This window comes from Pogona vitticeps, chromosome 2 (assembly GCF_051106095.1).
Source record: "Pogona vitticeps strain Pit_001003342236 chromosome 2, PviZW2.1, whole genome shotgun sequence".
Taxonomy (NCBI): Eukaryota; Metazoa; Chordata; class Lepidosauria; order Squamata; family Agamidae; genus Pogona; species Pogona vitticeps.
Window position 1 is genome coordinate 295,236,328 of NC_135784.1, and position 27,205 is coordinate 295,263,532.

The 27,205-nt window shown below is 38.4% G+C and overlaps 1 protein-coding gene across 2 annotated transcripts in view; it reads left to right on the plus strand.

Annotated features, from left to right (window-relative positions):
- ZFR (zinc finger RNA binding protein) overlaps positions 1–21,778 on the plus strand; it is a 68,152-nt gene extending 46,374 nt beyond the window's left edge. The window contains exons 13-20 of one of the 2 annotated variants that reach the window (XM_020807101.3): positions 1,145–1,350; positions 5,246–5,396; positions 6,944–7,085; positions 11,809–11,906; positions 12,739–12,834; positions 19,042–19,153; positions 19,408–19,505; positions 20,380–21,778. In XM_020807101.3, the coding sequence (XP_020662760.1) occupies positions 1,145–1,350; positions 5,246–5,396; positions 6,944–7,085; positions 11,809–11,906; positions 12,739–12,834; positions 19,042–19,153; positions 19,408–19,505; positions 20,380–20,559 (1,083 nt within the window). In that variant the 3' untranslated portion in view covers positions 20,560–21,778. The remainder of the gene's footprint in view (positions 1–1,144; positions 1,351–5,245; positions 5,397–6,943; positions 7,086–11,808; positions 11,907–12,738; positions 12,835–19,041; positions 19,154–19,407; positions 19,506–20,379) is intronic. The other variant, XR_013541573.1, reaches the window with a different exon arrangement.
- Positions 21,779–27,205: the final 5,427 nt, after the last annotated feature.

The following is a 27,205-nucleotide window of genomic DNA, read 5'->3' on the forward strand; positions in this document are numbered from 1 at the left end:
TGTAAGGTGGGCACTAAAAATATATCTCAAATGGCCTAGATACTTGAGGCAGACAGATGCCATGTTTGTGTCTTTCCAACCTTCCACCATGGGGAAAAATGGTTTCTCAGTCAACTATAGGTGCCTAAAAAGTTGTGACTGTTTGTGCTATCAGAGTTCTGGTTCAAGGCTGCTTGGGGCTATTGCTGCTCACGCCAGTATGAATGCAACTGCATCAGCCACAGATAGTACCAGGGTTCCTCTGAATGAAACTTCCATGGCAACCACTTGGAAGGTGCAGTTTTCCTTTATCAGACATTTACTGCGTGAACTGCTTTGCCTCAGCTAAGGTGGGGTTTGGTAGAATAGTTCTTAAAAAGGTAGTGGACCTTTCCTGATCGTAACTCAGAGCCTAGAGGACTTAAGTGAAACACTCCTTGGTCCCACCCTAAGATGTCAGGCTTTGGTAGATTCCATCTCTTGAAAATGTCCTCTTCTACTACAGGAAAGAGGAACACTAGTACTCGCGGTGTAACAGGCCACAAAGACAAAAATCATACTGTTTACTTTTAGCTAAGGATCTTCAAGTGATTCTTTGCAAAGCTACACAACTCATCCCCATTTGCTCTATGGTTGCACGTTTTAAACTCCTATATTCAGATACTATTAGGTTCTCATAGTAGTATCCCATGTTGAAGGAACTGAGAAAGAGGCAGAAACATAACCTCTGGGTGTGCAGTTTGGAAGAGAATAGACCTCTTAAATGTTTCAAAACAAGGCTCAGATGTTTGCAGAACTCATGTACAAATGCACAGGTAACCAGTTACAGGTAAGCACTCTGTACCCACTTGAAAACCAACTACAGGTGAGCAGCCTGATCTTTTTGAATTTGAATTGAACCATGACAGCTTCCCCAGGCCTAATCCTGATCACATTATTCACTTATTAGGGGAAGGAGTGTTTGTTCCACTTGATGAGCAGTTTTGTGGAAGACGGATGCCAACTGTTTCTTTGTTTTTAAGAAATCTGATATGGTATATGAGTTCTCTTAAGTTTTTGTCTTCATTAAAGTGTGGTAATTTAAATAAAATAGTGAAGAACAGAAATTACTGAAACAACTTATCTGGGAACATAAATGAATTGAAATATTTTTCTGTGTCTTTAGCCCCTGCGTCGGCCAGATTCATCAGATGACCGTTACGTAATGACCAAACATGCAGCTATCTATCCAACTGAAGAGGAGCTTCAGGCAGTCCAAAAGATAGTTTCTATCACTGAACGTGCACTGAAACTTGTGTCTGACAATATGACTGACAGTGAAAAAACTAAAAGCAAGGAAGGGGATGACAAAAAAGAGGGCAGTAAAGACAGGTATGTTTTGTTGTCAATGTGTTATACGTCATTTGGTTTGTGACAAAGATAGTTATCATCTATCGATGTGTTTAAAAACAAAATAATATCTCTTCAATGTTTGCTTCTTAAAGTTGGTTTAGTCTGAGGGCTCTCAGTTTCCACAGTCTTCAAAATCTGCCCAGAAATCCTTATTTTGTGACCAGAATGATTTCGCTGTGTTTGTCTGTATAATACTCTCCTGTTGCACAAGTTTTCACTTGAAACAGCCATAAACTACATTATGGCAACAGCAATTGCCCTTTTGGTGCAATGAAAAAATGGTAGCATACAGAATTCTTAAAGCACTCCACGGTTCCTCTCTTTGGCTAGGTTTGTCATGTTGTTGATAGTGGAGACGAATGTAGTCCAGGGACATCACCTGATGCCAGAATTAGCTATTCATTCAACAAGCTATTAGTTCACTACAATTTTTATTTGCTCCCTGTCCCTGTGATTATGATCTGAATTAACTCAGAATGTGGCAGGAGATTAAAGACAAGTAAAAGAAAGTACTTCTTCACACAATAGATAACTGGACTGTGAATATGCTGCCACAAGATGAACCCCAACTTGAATAGCTTTAAATTTACCAGGGAAAAGGCTATTAATGGCTGGTGTTCCTTACTGGCTTTTACTTGCTACCTGATATGTGTGCAATATCAGAGGAATTTTGCCTAAATACCTGCTATTTTTCCTTGTCTCTGCATCATTTAATGGGTGTGCACCTCTGCAGTACTACAGTTTGGAAGCTTCTACATAAAATTTATCTATCACATATTTATGAGCAGGCTTCCTCAAGTTCTGTTTTGTCACCCACAGCAGCAGCACGTAGTAGAAAATCTGTCTCTCTCTTTCTCCTTTGAATGTCAATTTTTTCAGTGTATCTCTAACAAGAACAAACAAAATTGGAGCACTCATCTAAAATCTTTTCTTCCTGAGAAAGCTATCTCTGCTGTAGATAGCACACCAGAAATGCAGAGGGATCCATAGGATCCTCCTCCTGCTGATGTCAGCTTTGCAGTGTACCTCATCCTCATCTACCTCAGCATTGGTAGTGGTAGCAATCTCAACAGTGATCCTTTAGGCCAGCATGAACAAATCAAGGTAGGAAAAAAGATATCAAAGCCCTCATGCAGCGGCGCCTTGACATACAAACTTAATCCATTCCAGAAGATGGTCATAACTCAAAATGGTCATAAATCGAAGCACCATTTCCCACAGGAATGCATTGAAATGCGATTAATCTGTTCTGGCCGAAGAAAAAAATCACCAAAAAACAAAACTAAACACTGCAAGACCCGTCGGAAATGTGATTAATCCGTTCCGGCTGAAAGGGGGGGGAGAAAAGCAAGCAAACCATGCAAGACCCTTCAGAAATGCAAAAAAAGAAAAAAGAAAAAAGCAAAGCAGAAAGCAAGCAAAACCATGCATGACCCATCAGTAATGCAAAAAAAGCAAAGCAGAAAGCTAACAAACCGTGCAAGACCCATCAGTAATGCAAAAAAGCAAAGCAGAAAGCAAACAAACCGTGCAAGACCCGTCGGAAATGCAAAAAAAAAAAAAAGCAAAGCAGAAAGCAAGCAAATGCTGCAAGACCCATTGGAAATGGGGGGGACTCCAAAAAGTAAACAAACCCTCCAAGACTCACCGGAAATGGGGGGAAAAAAAAACCAAACCCAAGACCAATCACAGCATAGAAACATAATCCACCATCCAGCACAAAACCACGCTGCAAAACCCATCCAGAAAAGTTTTTAGAAAGCAGAAAGCAGCACCTTACCTTACCAGGCAGTCCGAAGCCGCCTCCGATTGCACTCTAACCGTTGGGGCGAAAGAGCTACAAAGAAGCAGCCTCTTCGCCTGCCAACGGTTAGCAATTTGAATTCCCTGCCTTTTTCCCCTGCCTTTTTTTGGTTGTAACTTGAAGCTCCGGCTGCAGGTCGAAGCAAAATTCTGCAGCCAGAGGTGGCTGTAACTCGAGATGGTTGTATGTCGGGACATTCGTAAGTCAAGGCACCACTGTATCTTTCTAAGAAACAGAAAAAGATGCATAAAGACATCAAAGTGTTTGCAGTTGATATCACTGAGGTGGAAGTGATTTCTGAGTATCCACCACCAAAGATCCTTAAGGCTTAAACTGCCTCTCTGGCCTTAGTCCAACATCAGTTGTTTTCTGAGACACACATCCTTGACGATGTCTGAAGAGAAACACAAGAGGAGTCAGTCTTATCTTAATCCCTCAAGCACATTGTTACCAAGTGAACTTGGTCACTTTGAATGTTACCCTAAATTGGGCATGTCAGCTCTCACTTTCAATATTCTCTGGCATCTTCATCACTCTTTTAGGGCTTTGGAGGGTAGAAGGTACTATGGCGGTTCTCAATATTGTACATTTCAGTTTTGATTGGTAGTGTCTGATCCACAGTACCGATTTGTATAATCTTCGTTACCCCCTCTTGCCACTCACAGTTTCATAACCAAAATGGCTGCAGCAACTCCCATAGCAGTCATGCTTCCACTGCCATCAGTTGACTTCATCTGTACTCTACACTGAGAGGATATTCATGAAACTATTATTTCACACCCATCTCTTGATTCTGATACTGATTTAATAAGCTTTGCCCAACCACTTTGACAATGACCAAACACTTCTCTTGATGTTGAAAGACTACATTTCCAATGCTGAATTGTTAGTAAAGATAGTAACACATTTGCAAATTCCTTAAAAGTATAAGACCAACACCATTTCCCATGAAAATTCTGGTCATCTTGGTGATCCAGACTTTGGGTAATACCACTGTGGCACTTCCCATTTTATTTTCATTGATGAATGCTATCAAGAACACATTGTATCTCATTAGATTTAAGGTTTTTGTTGAGTTCTGCATTATATCTTTGAGTTGCAATCCAGACAACTGTTTTTCAACTCTTTTACTACTGTATTGTTAGCTGGCAAAAAAAAATTGTCCTCTGTACCTCCTGATAAAGAATGTTTGTTGGATCTCATTGGTAGAAAGATGTAGTCAGGTTCTCCAGCTCCATAAATTGTCAGTCAATATGCTTATTTTTGGGAGATATCCTGCAGTCAAACAAGGATTGGTCATGGCTACCTTGAAGCTGCATTTCTCCTTTTCGTGTAAGATAAACACCTCTAGATGTTAGCAGCTATCATTTGCTCATGAGGATTGAAACTATACAGGGAAAAAACTGCTCTGCAATGTGCAAAGGGAAAACTGCTCCTCTCTTCAATATCTATGGTTTATTGCTACTCCGTCTTTACATCATCCAAATTTTGCATAGAGATTCACACACATGCTGCAGATGCATGCAATTTAGGTAATGCTCAGCTTCTATCTAGAAGGTTCTAAACTGTGGCTTGCACAGACCCATATATGTGAATGCATAAATAAAGAGTCACTCAGAACACAGACATTATGGGTTAACCACATGTTTTTTATATCAAGCATTAATTGCACATTGCTGTTGTTTTTTATGTTTTCTCTATGGGCTTATTTATTTATTTATTTATTTATTTATTTATTTATTTATCAAGCTTCTAGACTATCCGACTTAGTGAGAGACTACTTGGGCCAGTTTACATTAAAAAAAAAACAGAATGCTTTCACTAGCTCTTTCCTTGGCCACAGTGATATCAGAATGTCCCATGAGATGGATTTGTGATCTAATCTAGTTGTGTTCTTACATACTGAAACTGTACTGTGGTATATGTGCAAATTCACATATTGCCCTACTCTGATAAAAGATTAGCTCTAGGATATTACATGTGGAGAATTTTTGTGGAATCTTGTTTTCTTAGAGTGATGATTAAGGTTTGAAATACCTGCTTCTTAGGAAGTCTTTTCCCCCCACACAGAGCTTTGAAAGGAGTCTTACGAGTGGGAGTATTAGCTAAGGGATTGCTTCTCCGTGGGGATCGAAATGTCAACCTTGTCTTACTTTGTGCTGAGAAACCCACTAAGACATTGCTTAATCGCATTGCTGAAAGTCTGCCCAAGCAACTTTCTGTACGTATGCCCTTGAATGTTGATCTGTATTTTTTGTAAAGCCCTAAACTAGGATTGTGTTAGATATCTTCAGTGTACTATTTTACTTCAAAGCTGTTGAATTAGGTATGAATTATTTTTATAATGACAAGTGCAGATTTACTTGAAACAACATATTTTAGCATGTCTTGTCTTCAAACAGGACAACCATCTAGGGCTTTAGCCAGGAGAATTGTACTTTGTGTGTGTTTGTCTTGAGAAAGAGAGCATATTTTCTTCCACTGTGGCATATAATGCTAAAAGATCCAGTTTTCTATCCCAGTGTGGAGGCAAGCAGGCCAGGGTTGTGGAAATTTGGGACAAATATCCCACTTCTTCAGTATCTGGTATCTTAAGAAAAAGAGGGTTTTAACTCCAGAAGGATCATATTGTGTACATGAGCTTGAAACTAATATATGAAAAAATGAACCAGTGTTTGGAAATTAGAGTAGACTGTTATAGCCCGTAATTTTGGTCAACAGTAAACTAAAATAAGAAACCTTTACATTAATCATATGCAGGAGTTAGAAATATTCTTCTGCTATACAGTGGGGTCTCGACTTATGAACTTAATCCGTATTGGAAGGCAGTTCTCAGGTCGAAAAGTTCTTAAGTCGAATCTGCATTTCCCATAGGAATGCATTGAAAACCATTTGATCCGTATCTGCTCTTTTCCGTCCATACAAACTAATGGGAAGCTGCTATTCCGCCTTCTGCCACTAGAGGGGGATATTTTTTCTTATTTTCCTTTTAACCTAAGATGACTTAGCTTTAAAAAAAAAGGGAAAAAAAGAGTTCGTAACTCGAATCTAAGTTCGTAAGTCGAGTCCATATATTCCTATGAGAGCGGTTCGTAAGTCGAAACGTTCATATGTCGAGCCGTTCGTAAGTCGAGATCCCACTGTATATCTGTGAAGAGTCTCAGTCACTTAGGTGTGGTTATCTGGAAGCTGAGTCATGGCAACTGGACTTTTTTCTTGTTAGGTTGAAACGTTTTGCTACTCATCCAAGTAGCTTCTTCAGTCTACTTGGACTGAAGAAGCTATTTAGATGAGTAGCAGAATGTTTCAACCTAACAAAAAAGAAGTCCAGTCACCATGACTCAACGTCCAAATTCTTCTGCTATAAAACTAGAAAAATAAGAACATTAAAGGTCAATGATACGGATATGTCATTCATGTTTTTGTTTGGTGGAAGGGACTCCAAATCCCATAATTCTCCTTTCTGGAACTTCTGCCTGTCAGATCCACACTTAAATTGTGTGTTCCTAGAGGAGGACTGGGCTGGATGGCATCATTGGCTTGGATAAGTGGAATTCATTAAAAAAATTATCCCACCTTTTGTTTTGGTCCTCTCCATTGCTGGAATATGGTCCCAAGAATTTCTCTGGATTTGACTATGAAAGCGGTTCCCTATCTTTAGTACAAGATATAAGTGAATTCCCACTATATTAAGTCTCCAGATATTAACAGCCATTCTCTTTATGTGTATGAAAGTTTAGTGGATACTTTATATTTTTTCCTGTCTAGGTAATAAGTCCTGAGAAATATGAAATAAAGTGTGCTGTACAAGAAGCAGCAATCGTCTTGAATTCCTGTGTGGAACCAAAAATGCAAGTGACTATCACGTTGACATCACCAGTGATTCGGGAAGAGAACATGAGGGATGGAGGTTCGAAATCAGTTAAAAGATGTTTTATTTTAGTTGACTTAAGCATTCTTACTGTTCTAAGACAGTATAAAGTGCTGGAAGGCAACATGCTGGCATGTGATATGCATTTAATGTTAATTCATTCATCAGTCCTGCTAGAGTATAATTTCAAAAACACTTAATTCTTATTTCAGATTTGATTACTGTAACCAATAACCTCAGATTTCTGGAAAAGATAGTAATCTTTAATTATGCAAAACACCATTTGTTTGTCAAAATAAGTGCTATTGTGGCAAGTGTTTACAAGCTGATCATACCAAAAGAGTACCTTCCTATAGAAGAAATTGCATGAAAACGATCATACTGTATATGTGAAACTAGATCAGTATAATCTGGCTATCTGTAATATAATGTATTTAACTGTACAGTTGACTTTCAAGTTCAAAGTGATTCTGTCTGCTTGGAAAAAGAGGGAGTTTTTTTCCAGTTTTATGAGGTTTGTATTTGATCTGGAGCACAATGCATGGAACTCCTGGTATTGAAAATAGTGTTTTAATTGAAAAATATAAGTGCAATGTATGTTATAGTAAAGTGGGATAACTAAGGTCTGTTAACATAGATCCTGGACTTCTAAAACCAATATTTATTTATGTGCTGTACAATCCTACTTGTGCCAGCAGTGTTGCTGTATGATTTCTTCTTTAACTCTTAGAAAGCTACACATTATTAAGCTAGCAAGCATGATAATTTAATGTTGCCAATATGTTGGCTCTACTTATGGGTTAGATAAAATGAACTTTGTTTTCTTTCATATTTTGTTTGCAAAAAGTTTATTTTGATAGCTACTGTAGCATTGTTTGCTAGCAATCTATAGTTAAAAATCTAAAATATGTTAAAATTGTTGATAGTAGGTAGAGATGTCAGGGAAAGGAGTGTGTATGTGAGTGTGTGAGAGTGGATATACACATAGATGCAAATAGGTAGTGAATTCTCATAATTATTATTTTGGTATTTGAGTAATGGCTTAAATTGTGTGTGTGTGTGTGTTTTAAAGTATAATCACTCTAGAGGCACATTTTGTTCAAAGCTTTTTATTTAAAGTGAACCAAGGTTTAGGATAAATATCCATAAGCTTTATTTCAGGTTATTTAATTCTCTGTATGTGCTATATACCATTGGACTTTGCATTGTGGTACAATGCAATTCCTTTGCTTAATTATCATGGCTTCAATTTATTTATAAAGAACAAGCTGGCATTTTGTGATATACTACTTGGAAAGATTTGGCCAGGAAAAAACGGGAAAACATTACTGATAGGAAATCACACCAGCTATTATAAACATGAGTTTGGCACCTTTCCACAGTGGTAAAATAAATTGATTTTGTCATTGCTGGAGTGTTTGAACTCTGAAGAAGTAAGTTCTCTGCCATTGAAAGAAAACAAAGCTCTACTTTTGTCTGACCCAAAACTTGATTAGAGTTGCCTTTCTAAGTTGGATTCACTTGCTAAGTATTACTTTGAGAATAAGCAGAGCTTTTATTTTGAGTAATTTCTTCAAGACACTGAGCAGCTTTAAAAAATATGCAAAAAACCACAAAATGCTTAACCTCCGAAATGTGTACAAGGTGATCTTTAACTGCCAATTTGCAGTGAACAAGGCTTTATAATGTTGCTTATTTGCTGCAAAAATAGAAAGATGGTTATTAAAATGTTAAAAAGTCTTTTATTGCAGGTGGTATTGCTCGGTGTCTTAACATGGTTGATGGAATCTTAGCTCGCTTTTGGGGGTTGAATTCAGATGGCAAGGAAGGCTTTGCTGGAAGAAGCTAATTTTAAGTAAAAATGTATGATCATTGGTAGAGTTTAATCTTAATGTAGTTTTATTCAGTTACACTCTTGTGTAACAGTATTTACAAACTGAAGTGGGGAGGAGAAGGTAAACACAAAACTGTTTATTATGTAGGAATTTCATTTTGCAGTTTTGTGCGTTTAACAGCAAATTTAGTGAATTTACTCTGGCTATAATAGTAGAGATGTTCTAACTAGTGCTGTGGAATATGTTTCTTCAGCAATTGTATCTCTATATGTTTTTTATCCTTACCTTATGAACCCCGGTCCAAAGCCTTCTAACAGAGACAATTGAATCCTATCAGAGATTGCTGCCAAGACATCGGAAGGATTTTTGACCAAGGTTTTCTAAAGCTCAATGTCACACCTGCCATATTTGAACCAAGGGGGTTTGGTTGCATAGTCCTAGCATTTACTGTTTTTTGTGTTTTGTCTTCTTCTTTTTTCCACTTCTTGTCTTTGTCTCTTTCTAGAATTAAGCAGTGTTCACACTAAGCTTTGAAACTGTTGACAGGGAAATACTGAATTTGAACCTGGAATTTAAAGACTATAGTATACCTGTTGACTATCTAGTTATGAAATAGTGTGGACACAGCATGTCTCATTTAAGATTAACCCCTTATTTCTAGAATACAACAAAATGTTCAAAAAATGGTTGGAGCTAACAGGGTATTGGGGATTTGATTTATTTATTTAGGAATAATTTTTAAGGGGTTAATCCACTTGGGAGTCTTAAAAACAGATGCAAAAATCCACATGTAGGAAAGCTGCTTTAATGGATATCCAGCCCAGATGTCTTCCCTTTTTTCCTAGCTGCTTTGGCACCTTCTGATGGCTTCAGGTTTCAAGGTTGATTCATAATGAGTACAACAGCTCTACTGAGGTCAATGGCAAAACTACCATTAATTTTAATGGAGCTAGATCACATAATTAGTCTTGCTAATTATATGTGGATCACTCTTCATCATTGCTTCTATTTATTTTTTAAAATAGTTCTTTGAAATGCAGTTATTTAATACAAGTTTTTTTTAAAATGAAACCAGTGATGATGAATCTGGAGCCATTAAAAGTATTTATATAAAGTCACAATTGACTTGATGACACAGCTGTTATATATAAGAAAAAATGCTGGAATTCATCAAAGAGGTTGTTCCCACAAGCTGTATTAAGTGTAATAAGCCCTATTTTACTTTAACTGTGATAGTCAAATGCATCAGTTTACCAAATCATACTGCAGACCTTGGCCTCAGTTAACTCTTAAATGTTACTGTACTTTTCCTTTATATATCTATAATCCAAACATCTTCTTTCATTTGCTTTTAAATCTCTCACTGTGATTCATTTTTAATTTTGCTTATTGGTTATAGTCCATGTAAAAAATTTATAAATCCCAAGTACAAATTTTGTAAATCCCACTGGTAAAATATTCATATAATCAAATACAAAGAATTTCCTATGATAGTTGAACAGTTCAGACACAGCATTGTAGATACATTTGAAACACTCTGTACACATAGCAAGTGTGGCATAAATTCAGGTTGATACGCCCTCTTGGGCCATTTCTCATCATGTATATTTGATACCTGACCTTCAGGCCTGATCAGCTAATCCCTGGGTTATGTCCTTTTTCTAGTTGATGTGTCTCATAAGTCTTTGATTTGCTATTACAGTACTAGTATGTTTGATTACATTAGACTGCATTTCAGTGTTCAGTTCTGTCTGCTGAGTATCCAAGACAAAATCTGATTGGCATTATTCCTCATGGCACATTCAGTGTTAATTGTAACAGCAAATTTATTTTAGCAGAACATTTTAAAAATAGCTAGAAATACCCTTTATTGATGATAGACAGTTATGAAATCAGAGGTAGTTTAAACAATTCACTGCAGAAGTTATACCTGCCCTATAGTTTGACACAGTGACTATAACTAACAAAATCCTTATTGAGAAAATATAAATTTACCAGATTCAGTGAGGTTTTCTTTCTTCAATATTACTATTTCTTCTGCCTGTGGTTTTGGGTTTTCCTTTATTTCTTCACTCACTGAGACCTTTTTCTAGTTCTCTTTTTGTATTCTTCTGGATGAAATTGGGATGGATATACATGACATGCACCTTGATACAGTAGGAGCCCAGAAAGTAAGAAATATGAAAATTTACAGATATGTCACTTGTAAATTTACATGGATTTTCATATTCCTTCAGAATTTATAAAACCAAATAATCTGGACTGTTTATATCAACATATTTTACCTCACTTATTGTGAGGTATTCTAGTGCATTATGAGTTTTGAGTAAATGACAAGAATTTTAATCCGTTAACTAGGACCACGTCTAAGGTAGCATGTGGCCGTTTTAACATGTCAAAGCAAACAAAGGGCACAATCCACTGGGAAGTTCTCCTGCACAATTTTCATTAAAATGAATGAGAGCTAAATGTAGGAGCTCATTCATTTCATTGGGGCTTGCACAGGAAAACTTCACAATAGATTTTGCTCATGGTTTGTTGTAACTTTTGCTTCATTCAAGTGGATTTTTGTGTTCCTTCTGTCTTGTGTTTCCTGTGCTGGTGCACTGTGTCCAACCATTCTTCCTTCGACATTTTAACTTCAGGGGAAGTTCATTTTTCCAGAGGAGTGTTTTCCCCCCAAATACAGTAGATGGGCAAAAAATGAGACCAAGAGCTAACCTTATACAGTATAGTGCTCTTGATGTCTTCCATATTGGGCTCACAGAGTTCATACATTAAGGAATATTGCTGAATACTAATACATTGAAGACAGGGAATACAATATAAATGGCATGTGTGACATGGAAGCTCTTTTAAGAAAGTGTCTTGCTCACCTGGTCAAACACCCATTCCTCACTGCATTTTGCCAATTCAATCCATTTTAGATGTAACCTCGGGTATGGTGAAAGACCCACCGGACGTCTTGGACAGGCAAAAATGCCTTGACGCTCTGGCTGCTCTACGCCACGCTAAGTGGTTCCAGGTTCGGAACATCATTTTACTTTCTTCTTGTAGCCTTATGAGAGAGAGGGAGTGGCTCAGTTGTTCAGTTGGATGTTAAACTATGCGGGGGGGGGACAAAATCTAAGGTTGCCAATAGTAAATATATATGTACATATATATATATAAATTTAAAAGACTAGGGGGAAAATTAATTTGTCTTGGAAGACCTGTATAAAGAGCTGTTTTATGCAGTTCCTGCCAATTTGACATAAGCATTTTTTCTGGCCATTGAGATAGTAGCGAAGTTGAAAGTTGACTCGCTTTGGGGGAATCGTATGTTTTTGTATTTGTAATGTATTCCATAAGGCTGCAGAGTAACTTTGCTTTAAATAACAGAATGTGTGTTTAAAGCTTTGTGTTCTAGGTGAAAGACTTCTACTCTTTATTTCTATAAGCTTATTAAGTGTAGGGAATGAAAGGTGGGAAACTATTTGGTTCAGTGACTTTGCAGTAAAGCAAAGGCACAACGAAGAAACCAAACTGATTCCCATAGCCTTTCAGTCTCTCTACTTGCTAGCTCTTTACTTTTGTATTTGTATTATAGGAAGATAATTGTACTTGCTGCATCATAGGTCAAAGTGTGCAGGAACTCAAGAGATATTAGTCTTGTATAAACTGTGCACCTTGACTTGTTAAGTTACTAACCTTGACATAAAATGCTTCTGTAAATGGCAGCTCCTGGAATGTTTACAAATGGCTTGTTTCTTCTCTGTATCTGAGCTTCCATTGAACAGTGGTGTTTTAGTTTTTCTAAGAGGCCTCTTCTCCAGTCAGACCAGGATTGATTAACTTGATTTTGTGTTGCTCTCAAGGCTAGAGCTAATGGTCTGCAGTCCTGTGTCATTATCATACGAATTCTACGTGATCTCTGTCAGCGAGTTCCCACTTGGTCTGATTTTCCAAGCTGGGTAAGTAGCACTTTGAAGCCACTTATTGTTACTAGTGAAGTATCAGATTTCCACTGCTGTTTTTGCTTCTTCAAATGCCCTTGATGCTAACATCAGTATACAACATTAACTTAATTTACTTTCTTTCTCTGAAGTGGCTAATTTGTTTTCAGAAGTGAAAGGATCAATCAGATGAGGACAAAGCAAAATATTTCCATGTGGGTTTTTGTTGGTGGTGGTGGTTGGGTTTTTAAAAAAATATTGCATGGGTTTTTATTTTTGGTAAAGACATGTCTTTGTGAGAGAAAGAAAGAGAAGAATTATTTTCTCAGAATTGTGTACTACATTCCCTACCATGTATTTGAACTTTAGGGAGTGTGTGCAGAAGGAGCTCACAGGCTGCTGTTACATAGCAGCTTACAGCAATCTCAGACAAAAGTTGGAGGAAGTCTCTAATTTATACCGGTCCCCTAAATTGCATATCCATATAGTTCCAGATGGTCCCCTGATTTTTAAACAATTATTTTGGAAATCAGTGATTTTTAAATCAATTGATAAAACATATTGATTAAAAAAATCAATAAGTTTGATCAAAACCTATTGATTTTTAAAATTTAAATAATCAAAAGTCATTTTTTAAATTTTACACTGATTTTAATTATGATTTAAGTCAGGTTGATTTAATTTATTTATTTACAATATTTTTAGCCCACCTTTCTCTTTAAAAATAACCCAAGGCGGATTACGTAACTGTAAGACAACATTATGGCTAAAAACAATGTACTGTATAGAGATATTAAAAAGAAACAAATATCATTCTGAGAAATGGAAAACACAAGCAATACTAAAAACACATTCAAAGCAGTAATGCCAAACAATCCATTTAAAAATCCCATGCCCCTTATTGAGGGAAAAGTTGCTTGAACAGAGAGGTCTTGGCATGCTTGGTCAGCAAAGATGGAGCCAGTCTGGCCTTCTGTAGCAGTTCCAAAATCTGGGAGCAGTAGCAGAGAAGACCCTCTCCTGTATCACCTTCAAACCAGCAGTGAAGGTGCTGGGACCCTGAGTTGTAGTATGGAGGGGCTGAAATCTTTATTGTTCATGTTGAATTCCACTTTGATCAAAACCTATGATTGTAAAATGAGGAATAGAGATCCACAGAACACACCAACTTGTTCATTGTATAACTTTATTTCATTAGTAGTTGTGCTTCTAGCTTTCAAAGCACTTGAGCAAATTAAGTGTGGGGGTTTTTTTTTTCGTACTACAGACAAGAGCTGAAGAAAATGACTGCTTTGCCAGAGCTTAAACCAGGTTTAGCATAATTTGTAAAGTTGCTTCCAGCAAGATCCTACTATATACAGGACATTTTCTCTTATTCTTCAGTCCCCTACACCTCAGCATTTCTGTAATAATAGATCCTTTCTTGCACACTTCCTCAAAAAAAGTACTGTTGTTTGATCCATGGATTTTGGCAAACCATAAAGCCAATGACTTTAAAAATACCTCCAAGCAGTGGAGGCTATTGACTGATTTTGCAGGGGCAGTTCCTCTGATCTGGATTTTATTCCAAACTTTAAAGGGGAGAAGGGGTGTGAGAGAGAGATGCGCATTTCAATCAGCCTTTAGTCCTGCTTATGTGACAGAGACAACTTTAATCATCACCTATGCTGGGAACTGATGGGAGGAGAGTGTGTCTGTTGGGTCTGCTGGACTTTTTAGCAGCTTTCAGAAGTATCATCAACTGTGGTGTCTCTCTAGGATGGGACTTGAAGGTACTTGGAGTGGATCCAGTCCTTCCTGTTGAGGCTGTCTTAGAATGTGGTCCTGTTCAACACTTTGGCCTTTAACCTGTGATGTTCCTCAGGGTTCTGTTTTGTCCCCCATTGTAGGTGATCACGGAGCAAAAGGAAAACTAATGATGTGGGTGATCACAGACAATAGGAAGGCAATTACCCTTTAGAAAAATTGCAAAGAATTTGACAAGCAGATATCTGAACCAGCAGAGCCTAAAGGCAACACCTTGAGAACACTTTAATTAACTTATCAAGCGTTACATTGTATGTTCTGAGAATTTAAATAGGATACAGTACTGGTTACCTAATTGCCACTAGGATTGGCTGGAGAAAGTCTTTGAACTTATGCTCTAACTTTAAGAAGAAAGGCAGAATGAGAGGTCACCCGCCTGCTGGGCTGCTGCTGCTTCTCTGCCAGGAGAGTTTGCTCTCACTGTAGCAGATAATAACTAATGGCCTTGGGCAGGGTTTTCCCACACCCCATGCTATTCAACACATACGTGAAACCACTAGGAAACATTGGAAGTGTTGGAATTTGGTATCACCTGCATGCAAACGATGCCCAACTCTCTCTCCTTCCTGACTGATTCTAAGAAAGATATGTCTGTTCTAAACCAGTTTTTGGTAAAGGACTTTGTTGTTGTTGTTTAGTCATTAAGTCGTGTCTGACTCTTTGTGACCCCATGGACCAGAGTGCGCTAGGCCCTCCTGTCTTCCACTGCCTCCCGGAATTGGGTCAAATTCATGTTGGTAGCTTCAGTGACACTGTCCAACCATCTTGTCCTTTGTCCCCTTCTCCTCTTGCCTTCACACTTTCGAAACATCAGGGTCTTTTCCAGGGAGAGTTCTCTTCTCATCAGATGGCCAAAGTATTGGAGCCTCAGCTTCAGGATCTGTCCTTCCAGTGAGCACTCAGGGTGTGATTTCCTTCCAAATGGATAGGTTTGATCTCCTTGCAGTCCAGGGGACTCTCAAGAGTCTCCTCCGGCACCACATTTCAAAAGCATCAATTCATTGGCAGTCAGCCTTCTTTATGGTCCAGTTCTCGCTTCCATACATCACTACTGGAAAAAACATAGCTTTGACTATGCGGACCTTTGTCGGCAAAGTTCTATCTTTGCTTTTTAAGATGCTGTCTAAGTTTGTCATTGCTTTCCTCCCAAGAAGCAGGTGACTTTTAATTTTGTGGCTGCTGTCACTATCTGCAGTGATCATGGAGCCCAAGAAAGTAAAATCTGTCACTGCCTCCATATCTTTCCCTTCTATTTGCCAGGAGGTGATGGGGCCAGTGGCCATGATCTTAGGGTTTTTTTTATGTTGAGCTTCAGACCTTTTTTCCACTCTCCTCTTTCACTCTCATTAAGAGGTTCTTTAATTCCTCCTCACTTTCTGCCATCAGAGTGGTATCATCTGCATATCTGAGGTTGTTGAGATTTCTTCCAGCAATCTTAATTCCGGCTTGGGACTCATCCAGTCCTGTCTTTTGCATGATGTATTCTGCATATAAATTAAATAAGCAGGGAGACAATATACAGCCTTGTCGTACTCTTTTCCCAATTCTGAACCAATCACTTGTTCCATATCCAGTTCTAACTGTTGCTTCCTGTCCCACATATAAATTTCTCATGAGATAGATAAGGTGGTCAGGCACTCCCATTTCTTTAAAAACTTGCCGTGGTTTGTTGTGGTCAGCTAGATGATGATAAACAGACTGAAACTTAATCCAGATAGGATAGAGGTGCTACCGGTCAGTTGTAAGGCAGATCAGGGAATATTTCTTACCGTATTTGCCGGCGTACAAGATGACTTTTTGGCCCTGAAAAACATGCCTCCAAGTGGGGGGGTCGTCTTGTATGCCGGGTGCATGTCCAGCAAACCCTCCTCTCCCAGCGAAGTCACTTACCTGGTAATAAGACCAAGGACAGCAGCTCCTAGCCTGGGAACAGCCTGACTCTAGCGCAGAACAGCTGACTGTGGGGAACAGCAGAGAGGCGGCAGCCATTTTGAGATGTGACCACATGGCTGCTGCCTCTGCAAAATAGCTGCCGTCTCTCTGCTGTTCCTTCTTCCAGCAAACCCTGGCTCTCTCCAAAAAGGAACCAAAAGGGGCAAAAGGAACTCTCCCTATGATGCAGCCAAAGCAGAATCACGCATGCGGAAGAGGGGGTAGTCTTATACAGCAAGTATATAACAAACTCTACATTCTGAGTGGGAATGTTGGGGATGGTCTTATACACCCAGTCGTCTTATACACCGGCAAATACGGTATTTGTTTCTTTTATATGCTGCCTTTCTCCTAATAAAGGGGACTTATAGTAATACACAATATTAAAAGGAGCAGAATTAAGAACATAAGTTAAAGATTAAAAAGCAATTAAACTACATGTTAATTAAAATACAGTTGAATAATTAAAAATAATATTAAAAAAATAAATTCATGGATCCAAACAGAAGAGATGGGTTGTCAGTAGAGATGGGAGTATTCGTATGCAAACATGAATATCCCCGCACAGGTAGAAATAATGACGGTTATTTCCACTCACAATTTCGCCGCTGGCGCAAGCTTGCCATACCTTCCTATTGCACCGTTGTCCACAGTCGATTACCCAGTCCTGGCAGAAGGCAGGATGACAAGCCTCTCTGCTAGGTCGGAGAATGGCTTATCCATTGCAGAGAACAGCATGATAGGAAGCCTCCGAGGAGCCAGTGGCAGTGGCAAAATCATAAGTGGACCCTTGTTATTTCCACCTATGTGGGGATATTCGAATACCCCCATCTCTAGTTGTCAGTTGTCGGTGAAAGGTTAAAAGGGCCAGAGCCAGAAACTGAACTTGTGCTGAATGGGGTTATTCTGTTCAAGAACAGTCGGGCTCACACCTTGGGTGTTAGTTACTGGATTCATCTCTGAGTCTGGATGCTCAGTTTTAGCCATGGCCATTAGTGCATTTGCACAATCAAAACTGATGCCCCAGCTGTGCCTATTTCTGTGGATGTCTGATTTGGCTGCAGTAACACATGTCTTATTTACATCCTGCTGAGATTACTGTGATGTACTCTGGGGCTGCCTTTGAACATGGTTCACAAACTTAAAGAGGATTCAGAATGCTGCAGCCAGGCTGCTAACTAGGGCCAGTTACAGGCACTATATCATTCCTCTAACATACAGTAATGGTTTCACCAGCTGCCTCTGTTTCCAGGCCAGGTTCGGAGTGTTCATTGAGACAAAACAGTTTTGCTACATGAAGTATTGTATGTCCCCTGATGAACCTTCTTAGTTCCTAAGATCTTCAGGGAAGGCCCTTCTCTTGGTGCCACTGCTTTCACAGGAATGTCTGGTGGGAATGTGAGAGGGGGCCTTCTCTGTGTCTACTCCAAGGCTGTAGAATGCCCTTCCTTGGGAGGCTAGGTTGGTGCCCACCCTCTTGTCCTTTCAGTGACAGATGAGGACCATCTTTTTTTAGATAGGCTTTTAACAACTACCGTATTTTTCGCTCCATAAGACACACCTTTCCATAAGATGCACCAATTTTTTAGGAGAAGAAAACAGGAAAATATAATCTATTTTCTTCGCTCCATAAGACGCACAGACTTTCCACCCCTGTTTTGTGGGCGGAAAGTGCGTCTTATGGTGCGAAAAATACGATAATTGGTTAGTTTTTGATCTTGAGTGCTGGACAATATTGTTACTTTACATCTATTTTTAAAGTGTTTTTAAAGTCTCCAGTAGGGGAAAAAAGTGGCTATTTGGCAATTTTGTATCTGGATTTTGTAGTGCTGAACATTTTGATATTTTATAGTGTGTCTCATGAGTGGAATTCTGTTCATAAGATGCTTGTAGAAGAACAATGTCAGTTTGCCCCATTCCCCTTGTACCCCCCTTCCTCTCACAAAAATCTCATCTGGATAGTTTTGGGGCTGTTCTCTGGGACATGGTGGGAGATGGCACTCACAAATAGAGTGGAATAGGAGAATAAGTGAAAGCTGCCAGTGCTCAAAGCATTTGCAGGAACAGTTGGTGGATCTGAATACCTTCCTTGAAGGGAAGAAGCCTTGCAGTTCATGGAATAATAATATAGTATCCAAGCCTTTAATTTAGGTTCTGTATGGTACAATGTTCCTTACTATTTCATGGAATGCTCTGGAATGGAAAAAACAAACTTCAGTCTGTTTTGTCCCCTTTCAGTAAACATGGCAGTATGAATAAATACAGTGATGTGAACATTGATAAGATGTCTACATATGTTAGTAGTCATTAGCTTAAATGCAATTATTTTTGTTTTTTCTTGAACTATTATGTTTCTTAGACAATCAAAAACTGAAGTTATTTTACTTACCCCTGCTTTGTGGAATGTACATATCATGTCTTAAATGAGAACATGAACTGTGTAGATATGAGCAGTGGTATATCTTTATTATTCATTGTTTTATCTAGGCAATGGAGTTATTGGTAGAGAAGGCAATTAGCAGTGCTACTGGGCCACAGAGCCCTGGGGATGCCTTAAGAAGAGTCTTCGAATGTATATCTTCAGGAATTATCCTTAAAGGCAAGTTATTGTTTAATTAATCTAATCTGGTGCAAAACATAATATTGAGGTTAGTGCTTTATGCAGAAGTTTTGAATTTTCCTCTTGATAATAGGCCTAGTGTTGGAACCATTGAAACTTGTTCTGTCTCCTGAAAATACTAACTTCTAAGAACCTAGTGCCTTTGGATATGCATACACTGTTTGGTTACATTAAAAAAGTATATAATATTAGGTATATTAAATTAGTAAAAACTTTTGCTGTTTTTGTTACAGGAGGTCCTGGGCTTTTGGATCCTTGTGAAAAAGATCCTTTTGATACACTTGCTTTAATGACGGATCAGCAACGAGAGGATATTACTTCAAGTGCACAGGTAAATATAATAGTTAAATGTTGTGAATCTGTTAGAAAAATAAAAATTATATTTGTACTGAAATCCTGTTAGTGTATTGTACCTATGAAAGGATGAAGATGTCATCAGGAGGGGGAAATGTTTGGATAATAAAAGACCTACTACTTCACTCCCACAGGTTTTTTGATTTATGAATAATCAAAAAAGTCACAATGCAGGACAGGAGGAGGTATTTTATTACAAAAAGTCTTTCCCTGCTGGCAATGTAATCTGGCAGCAGCAATTTTCAGTAGTAGACTTTCTCTTCCTGTTCCACAGCCCACATGCATTGAAGGGAATTATTCATGAGTCAGAAAAATGGTAAGAGAAGGAGAAGTTTTTAATTACCCAAAACTTTCCCTCATGGTGACATCATTACCCTTCCACAGACGTAGCTATGCCAACAGGATATCAGCCATAGACTTTTGCAGCAAAACCTGGGGAGTGAGTAAGTTGCCTGTAATTGTGGTATTTTATTTTCCTTTTGGAGAAGGGAGAAATTAACTGACTTTCTGTAAACTTTCTATATTTCTTTTTTCATAAATTAGTTAAAATTTAAGGAATAGCCTGAAAGGAAATGCTATATGAAACACAAAGAAAATAATAAATATGCTATTACAGGCATAATCTTGCAGCAAATATTACATGTGGATAGAATTACCTTTATTGTGCAACTGATTTACTTCAAAGAACATTCCAAAGCCTAACTATGGTGAGATAGTAAAGAATATATAAAAGTGGGTTTTATATATAGTCTTGAATTTTGGGAAGTATCTTACTAAAATAAATAGGCTTTTTTTTTGGCAGAGTCAAAGTTCAGTAATTCTGACAATTTCCCTTCCCTTCTTGTTAACAGTTTGCACTGAGACTCCTTGCATTCCGTCAAATACATAAGGTTCTAGGAATGGATCCTTTGCCTCAGATGAACCAGCGCTTCAGTATTCACAACAATCGTAAAAGGAGAAGGGACAGTGATGGAGTTGATGGATTTGAGGCTGAGGGGAAAAAAGACAAAAAGGACTATGATAACTTTTAAAAGAAGTATGTTTGATTTTAACACAGAAAGAAGATAATGGAGGCCATTTGTCAGATTTTTTTCTTAAAGTCTGTTTAAATACATCCCCCAAAGTTAGAAAAATTATTTTTGTGTGGCATTCACACTGTTTTTTTAAGGATGTGCAGACTGATTATGGTGGAAAGATATCACAAATGGAAACCGTATTCTGATTTTTTTAAAGCTACACCACATTGTTCGAGTTCTAACATACAGCTCTTGTTTTCTATTCTTTATGTTAACTGGTACACTGTGTACTTAAATTGTACTGTATTTAATACAGAGTTATGTGTTTCAGTTGCTTTGTGTATTTTGCTCTTTAGATTTTTTTTAGTTATCTTTGACACTAGCTGTAAGTTGCTTTGTATTAGAAATGGTCAATACAGTTCCTTCCTTGCTTAATATTTTATAGCAGAACACTTTTTTTGTAAAGTGGAACTGCAGAATTATTTCGCCTAAATGTGAAGTGTTAACACACACTTATCCTGCTGTTCAAGTGCTTTCAATTAAATGTTTCTGCCAATTCCATGGCATTTGTTTCTCTAGTGATATAATGGTGTAATTAAGACAGATTTGTGTTCCTCTAATCAGGTTTGTTGTTAGTTCTGCATTAGCAATATAAAAGCTAAACATATAAAATATGGACTTGCAGCAATTTTAACAATTGCATAGTTGATCAAAAGTTGCATGACTTTGTTTTTAATAGAAGGGCTTTTAAAAAGTATTGTTTTAGGTTTCATACCTAGGTCTTTGATTGACTTTGACATAGCAAGGCCAAAAAATAACTTTCTGAAATTTTGTTAAATGTAAAAAAAGAGGGCATTTCCCCCATTTGGACAGAAGTAACTAATTGCTTTCAGAGAGCTTTTTCATTATAGTAGCAATGCCATTAGCTCTTGATTAAAAGAATTGTTTGCCATATCAGTGCCTGTAAGATTGCTTCTTTTGCTCTTCCTGTACCAAATTTATCAGTGACTTTTAAGTCTGAAACCTGAAAATAGATAATATTTCTGATAAACTGAAGCTGTAAAAGAAAATCGCAGAAAATTATTTGTGGCCACAGTGTATGCTTATGTCTCCTTCAAACAGCTAAATATTATAGCAGTGGTGTAATTCAGGTCTACATCGGGCTGTTGATGTATGCTCTGGTACACAGGTGTGATCTGTTACAGCACTACAGTTGAATAAAGACTAAAATCTATTATTTGATTAAAGTGTTCATTGTTTACTATAAATATATATATCATAATGAGGTGGGATTAATTTTCAAGTGTACAGGTTTTTTTCTGTTTTAATTTTTTAAAAATCTGCTTGAGAACTTGTGATGTCCCATGTCTTACTGATAGAAGTGAGTTTGCAGAAGCTAACTTGCCTACTCTTTGACTAGTGGTTGTTATAGTCACTTCCTATACATTGAGTGACCAGATGAAAGAGAATCTTTCTCTTTGTACCACAGCACCCCACATTCAGTTGCTCTTCAGTGTTTTTGTAGCATGGGAGTTAGGTAACCAGAAGGAAGAAGACATTCTGTACCTTTAATAGTTGCTTAAAAGAGGAATTCATCAGGTGCAGGTTTTTATATAGGTTACACCTGCTGAAATTTCCTCTTCCAAACAGCTATTAAAGATCCAGGAACCCAGTATTCTCCCCTTCTGCCTCTCACAAATCACTCAGACTGAACTGCCATGCACAGACCTTCTGTGTGGTTCAGTTTTCAGGTCTTCCTTCAGCCCACCCATACCATATAGAAAGATTTCTAATTCTGTAGCATTTTGGGAGGGCGTGTGTGCTGCAAGGGATAAAAGGGACTGGAAGATTTTCATTAGAAGCCTCCAAAGCTTCATACTATGTTTGCAAGTATTACCTGCTTTTCTCTGACAAGGGGAGGAGAAAGAAAGGAAGCTAAGATAGCAATCTGCAGATAAATCTAGTAAAGGGGGGGGACACATTTGAAGTATCTATCTGCCTGTCAACCCACCCCAATTCAGATCATCTGCTACATGCATTGGTTCTATAATGCCAGCAATCTAATTTATTTTAATTATGGATTATAGAAAAAAAAACAGTATGCTGATTTCACCTTGAGGAACCAAGCAACAATTACGCTTTAGGAACACTATTCCCAAATTTCAGCAGAGATAGAATTTGATTTTTAAATGCCATTGTAACATTTATCTTGCTTAGAAAATTAATCTGTTAACATCTTCAGCTGCTTAGGTAATTCAGCTATCAACATCTACTCCACTTGCTTGCTTGAACTATTTAATTCACAGGCCACTTTCAGACATAACAGCTGTTTTCCAAGAGCACTAGTAATACTCCAGGAACAATATTATGCAGTGGGTGCTAAATAAGAGGTGCTAGAACTCAAGACTTTCAGGCAGTCATTTTCTGTGATTGAAAACTGGTCTCTTGGGAAAGAAAACTATTCTGTTTACAGCTAGTAGCTTCAAGTACTGTAGGTCGGCTTTATTAATATATGTCTGATTATGATACTGTATATAATTGTGATGAGTGTTGCTATGTCTACTTGGGGAAGGTCCCGTGGGGGAATCTAGGACTATTCTCTCAACAAATCCATGTTGCCTTCATCATTATTATTGATACTAAAAATTATTATGCAACTATGACAAATCATCAACTATATAGTCTGAGCAGTAACAAAAATTTTAAGGCAAAGCTGAAATTTGTTAAACAGGTAGTTAATGGTGATCAGATAAAAAAGAAGATAGAGCTTCTGTACCTTTAAATTACTCTTGAGAAAATGATGTTTTGCAGACACAGCTTTATATGCAACCTACCAGCTGAAATCTCTTCACACAAATTTTAAAGCTACAGGAATCTTGTCCTCTTTTTCATCTGGTCTTCCTACAAGTACTCCAAGTAGGGTGGCCACATGAAAAAGTAGGCAAAGCTGTTCCACATTTTATAGCTGTGCAAAAAGAAGGAATTTCAGTTGGTGGAGCTAGTGGGAAAGCTATATCTGCCCATACTCTCTTTTTGGTGTCGTTTTCAGGGGAATAGGAACTGTATCTGCTTTAAGTCCAAGACTTTCAGACAAGTAGAAAATGAGATACTTACATGTGGGGGCACAGTGTACTGCAAAATAATTTAAGATACTTCTACCCTAGTCAGAAAGTTGACATTAGATACATGTAGCATGAAGTTCATTCTGATCATAAGAAACAAAGTTGGGAAAAGACAAGGAAAGACAGACCACAGATTTTGAATGAAACAAGTACAGTATTTCAGCACAAAGCAACCAAAACTGCATATAGGACAAAAATTTTGTCTGCTATGCATATCAATAATTGGGGTCACTTTTCTAGCTAGTAAACTTCTATCTCAGCTGAATTTGACATAATAATTGTGTGCTGTCAAGTCAAATTTGATTTATGGCAACCCTTTCCAGGGTTTTCTAGGTGTGAGGAGGAACCACTTCCCAACAGAAAAGAAGAGTGTGAGCAGTCCCCTCCAGCACTCACAACAGAGGGATATGAGACAGTGCATACCAGCAGTGGCCCAACTGAGAGTAGAGGAGAAAAAGAGCGGGAACGAAGAGGAAGGGGAAGAGCCAATAGTGGAGGGATATCTGGTGATGGGCTGAGGAGAAGAGAGTAGAACAGAGCTAGACTGGGAGACTGAGGTGGCAAAGGAGGAGGGGAAAAAAGGAAAAGAGGTGAAGAAGTAGTGGTGCCCAAACCAGATAGGATAACCCAATTGTGTGAATTCACAGAGTACCACTAGAAGAACCAACGTTGCAGGTAAGTAACCTAACTTTTCTAAGGCTAAAATCCAGCAGTTTCTCTCCTATGTCATAACAGCTTCGGAAAAAAACATATTTTAAGACGTAAGACGTAAGACGTAAGACGTAAGACGTAAGAAATTTATTTGTCAGTGCGCTCACAAGTGGGTGCAACGAAATGAGGTGCTCTTCCCCAAGGTAAAACTGGACAACACTACAAAAAAAAGTTAAAATATACACAACTTTCACCATCCAAATATAGATACCCCGTTTTCTCTCAGCAATTAAAATCCACCAAAAACCTATGGCCCCACATTTAAACTCAATACTGCACTTGGGTAAAAACTGTTCTTGAATCTGCTTGTCCTTGCTTTCAATACCCTGAATCTCCTTCCTGATGGTAATAGTTTAAAGAGCTGATATCCCGGATGAGAGGAGTCTTTCAGTATGTTAGATATCTTCCTCTTACATCTGTTCTTATACAATTCTTCCAAAGAGGGGAGTGAACAGCCAACGATGTTTTGGGCCGTCTTAATCACCCTTTGAATTGCCTTTTTCTCTGCCACTGTGCAGCTCGTGAACCATACACAGAGACAGTAGGATAATATGCTCTCAATCGAACTCCGATAGAAGGTGATTAACAAACTCTCAGTCAATTGTTGCTTTCTAAGAATCCTTAGAAAATACAACCGTTGTTGTGCCTTCCTGATTAACGCAGCGGTGTTTGCACTCCAAGTCAGGTCATTTGTTATGATAGTCCCAAGAAACTTACATTCAACCACCTGTTCCACACAAACTCCATCTATATACAGTGGCTGAATGTCTGCTCTTTTTTTCCTATAGTCCACTATGAATTCCTTGGTTTTTTGGATGTTAAATAAAAGATTGTTTTTTTTGCACCAGCGGGATAGCTGTAATACCTCGTCCCGATACGCAGACTCATCATCCCCAGAGATAAGTCCTACTAGTGTAGTATCGTCTGCAAATTTGATAATCCTATTACTGGGATGGTTATTGGTGCAATCTGATGAATAAATGGAGAACAGTAGTGGACTAAGGACACAGCCTTGTGGAGTGCCAGTGCTGAGTATCTTGTCAGTAGAGATGTAGTCATTCAGTTTAACCCTTTGTGGACGATTTGTTAAAAAATCCAAAATCCACAGACAGATAGAATCTGGAAAATCAAGATCTTTAAGTTTGTCTATTAATCTGTGGGGTATAATGGTGTTAAAAGCAGAGCTAAAGTCCGCGAACAGCATTCTTACATAATTCCCTTGTGTTTCCAAGTGGGATAAAGCCATATAAAGCACAGTATTGATCGCATCCTCGGTTGATCTATTTTCTTTATAAGCAAACTGAAGCCCATCAAAGGGATGAGGAAGGCAGGAGATAATATATTTCCGAACTAACTGCTCAAAGCACTTCATTAAGATTGAAGTTAGTGCCACCGGCCTGTAGTCATTCGGACTGTTTGTAGGCAACTTTTTAGGCAGTGGAACGATGATGGAAGCCTTGAGACAGACGGGAACTGCGCATAGTGTCAGGGATCTATTAAAAATTACAGTCCATATCCCGGCTAGCTGATCAGCACAGTCTTTTACCACCCGACCAGGAATTAAGTCGGGTCCAGCTGCTTTTCTGGAGTTAACCACTTTCATAGTCTGTCTCACATCCTGCTCATTCACAATGAAGGGGGGACTCTGCTGAGTAAATGATGGCAAACGAACAGTTTCAGTTTGATCGATCTCGAATCGAGCAAAAAATTTGTTCAACTCCTCAGCCACCTCCACACCTCCGCCTGAGGAAACCTTTTTTGCTTTGTAGTTTGTTAGTTGTTGAACCCCCTGCCAAACTTGCCTCATGTTATTGCTGAGAAAGCAGTCTTCAATTCTCCTCTTGTATTCGGCCTTAGCTTGCTTAATGCCTCTCCTCAAATTCGTTCTTGCTGCACTGTAGTCTAGATCATCCCCAAAAAAAACATATTTTGAACCAAGTCAGATTGCAAACATGGATGAGGTGCCTCTCAATTTTGATGTGCCTTCCAATTGAACAGTTGATGTGAAAGGAATCCAAACAGTAGCAATCAAAACAAGTGGCCATGAAAAGACACACTATACTGCTGTGCTTTCATGCTGTGCAGATGATGGTACTAAACTGCTTCCTATGCTTATTTTTAAGAGGCAAAGTTATCCTAAAGAGATCATACAACATGGCATTATTGTGCACGTTCATGAGAAGGGATGGATGAATGAAGACATCATGGCCATTTGGTTTGAAAATATTTGGTCCAGAAGGCCTGGAGGGCTCTTAAAGAAGCCAGCTCTACTTGTCTTTCATCAGTTCTGAGCACATTTAACAGAAAAGACAAAAAAGTTTGCATTGGATTTGTGAACACATCTAGCAGTTATTCCTGTGGACTTACAGGTCAGCCACAGCCACTAGATGATTCAATCAACAAGCCATTTAAAGTCCTGATGAGAGAAGAATGGAATAGATTGATTCAAAAAGTAGGTGGTAACTTGACACCGACAGGAAGAGTGAAAAAAAAAACATTACTGAGGTTAGCAATTGGGTTCTAAATTCATGCTGTGGCATCAAAAACGAAGTGATTGTGAAGTCCTTCAAGAAATGTGGAATCAGCAATGCCGTGGATGGAACTGAGGATGATCTCATATACAGTACAGTATATATCGGGTCTCAAACATGCGGCCCGGGGGCCATTTGCGGCCCCCCAGATGATAGTTTGTGGCCCTCGCCTTGCCTCCCCCCACAAAGCGCCCACACATCCTCTGCTGTCAAGAGAAAAAAAAAGCCTTGCCTCGCTCGCCGGCTCTCTCCCAAGACAGCACCTCTTGCACCCTCCATCCAGAACTGCAGCCTGCC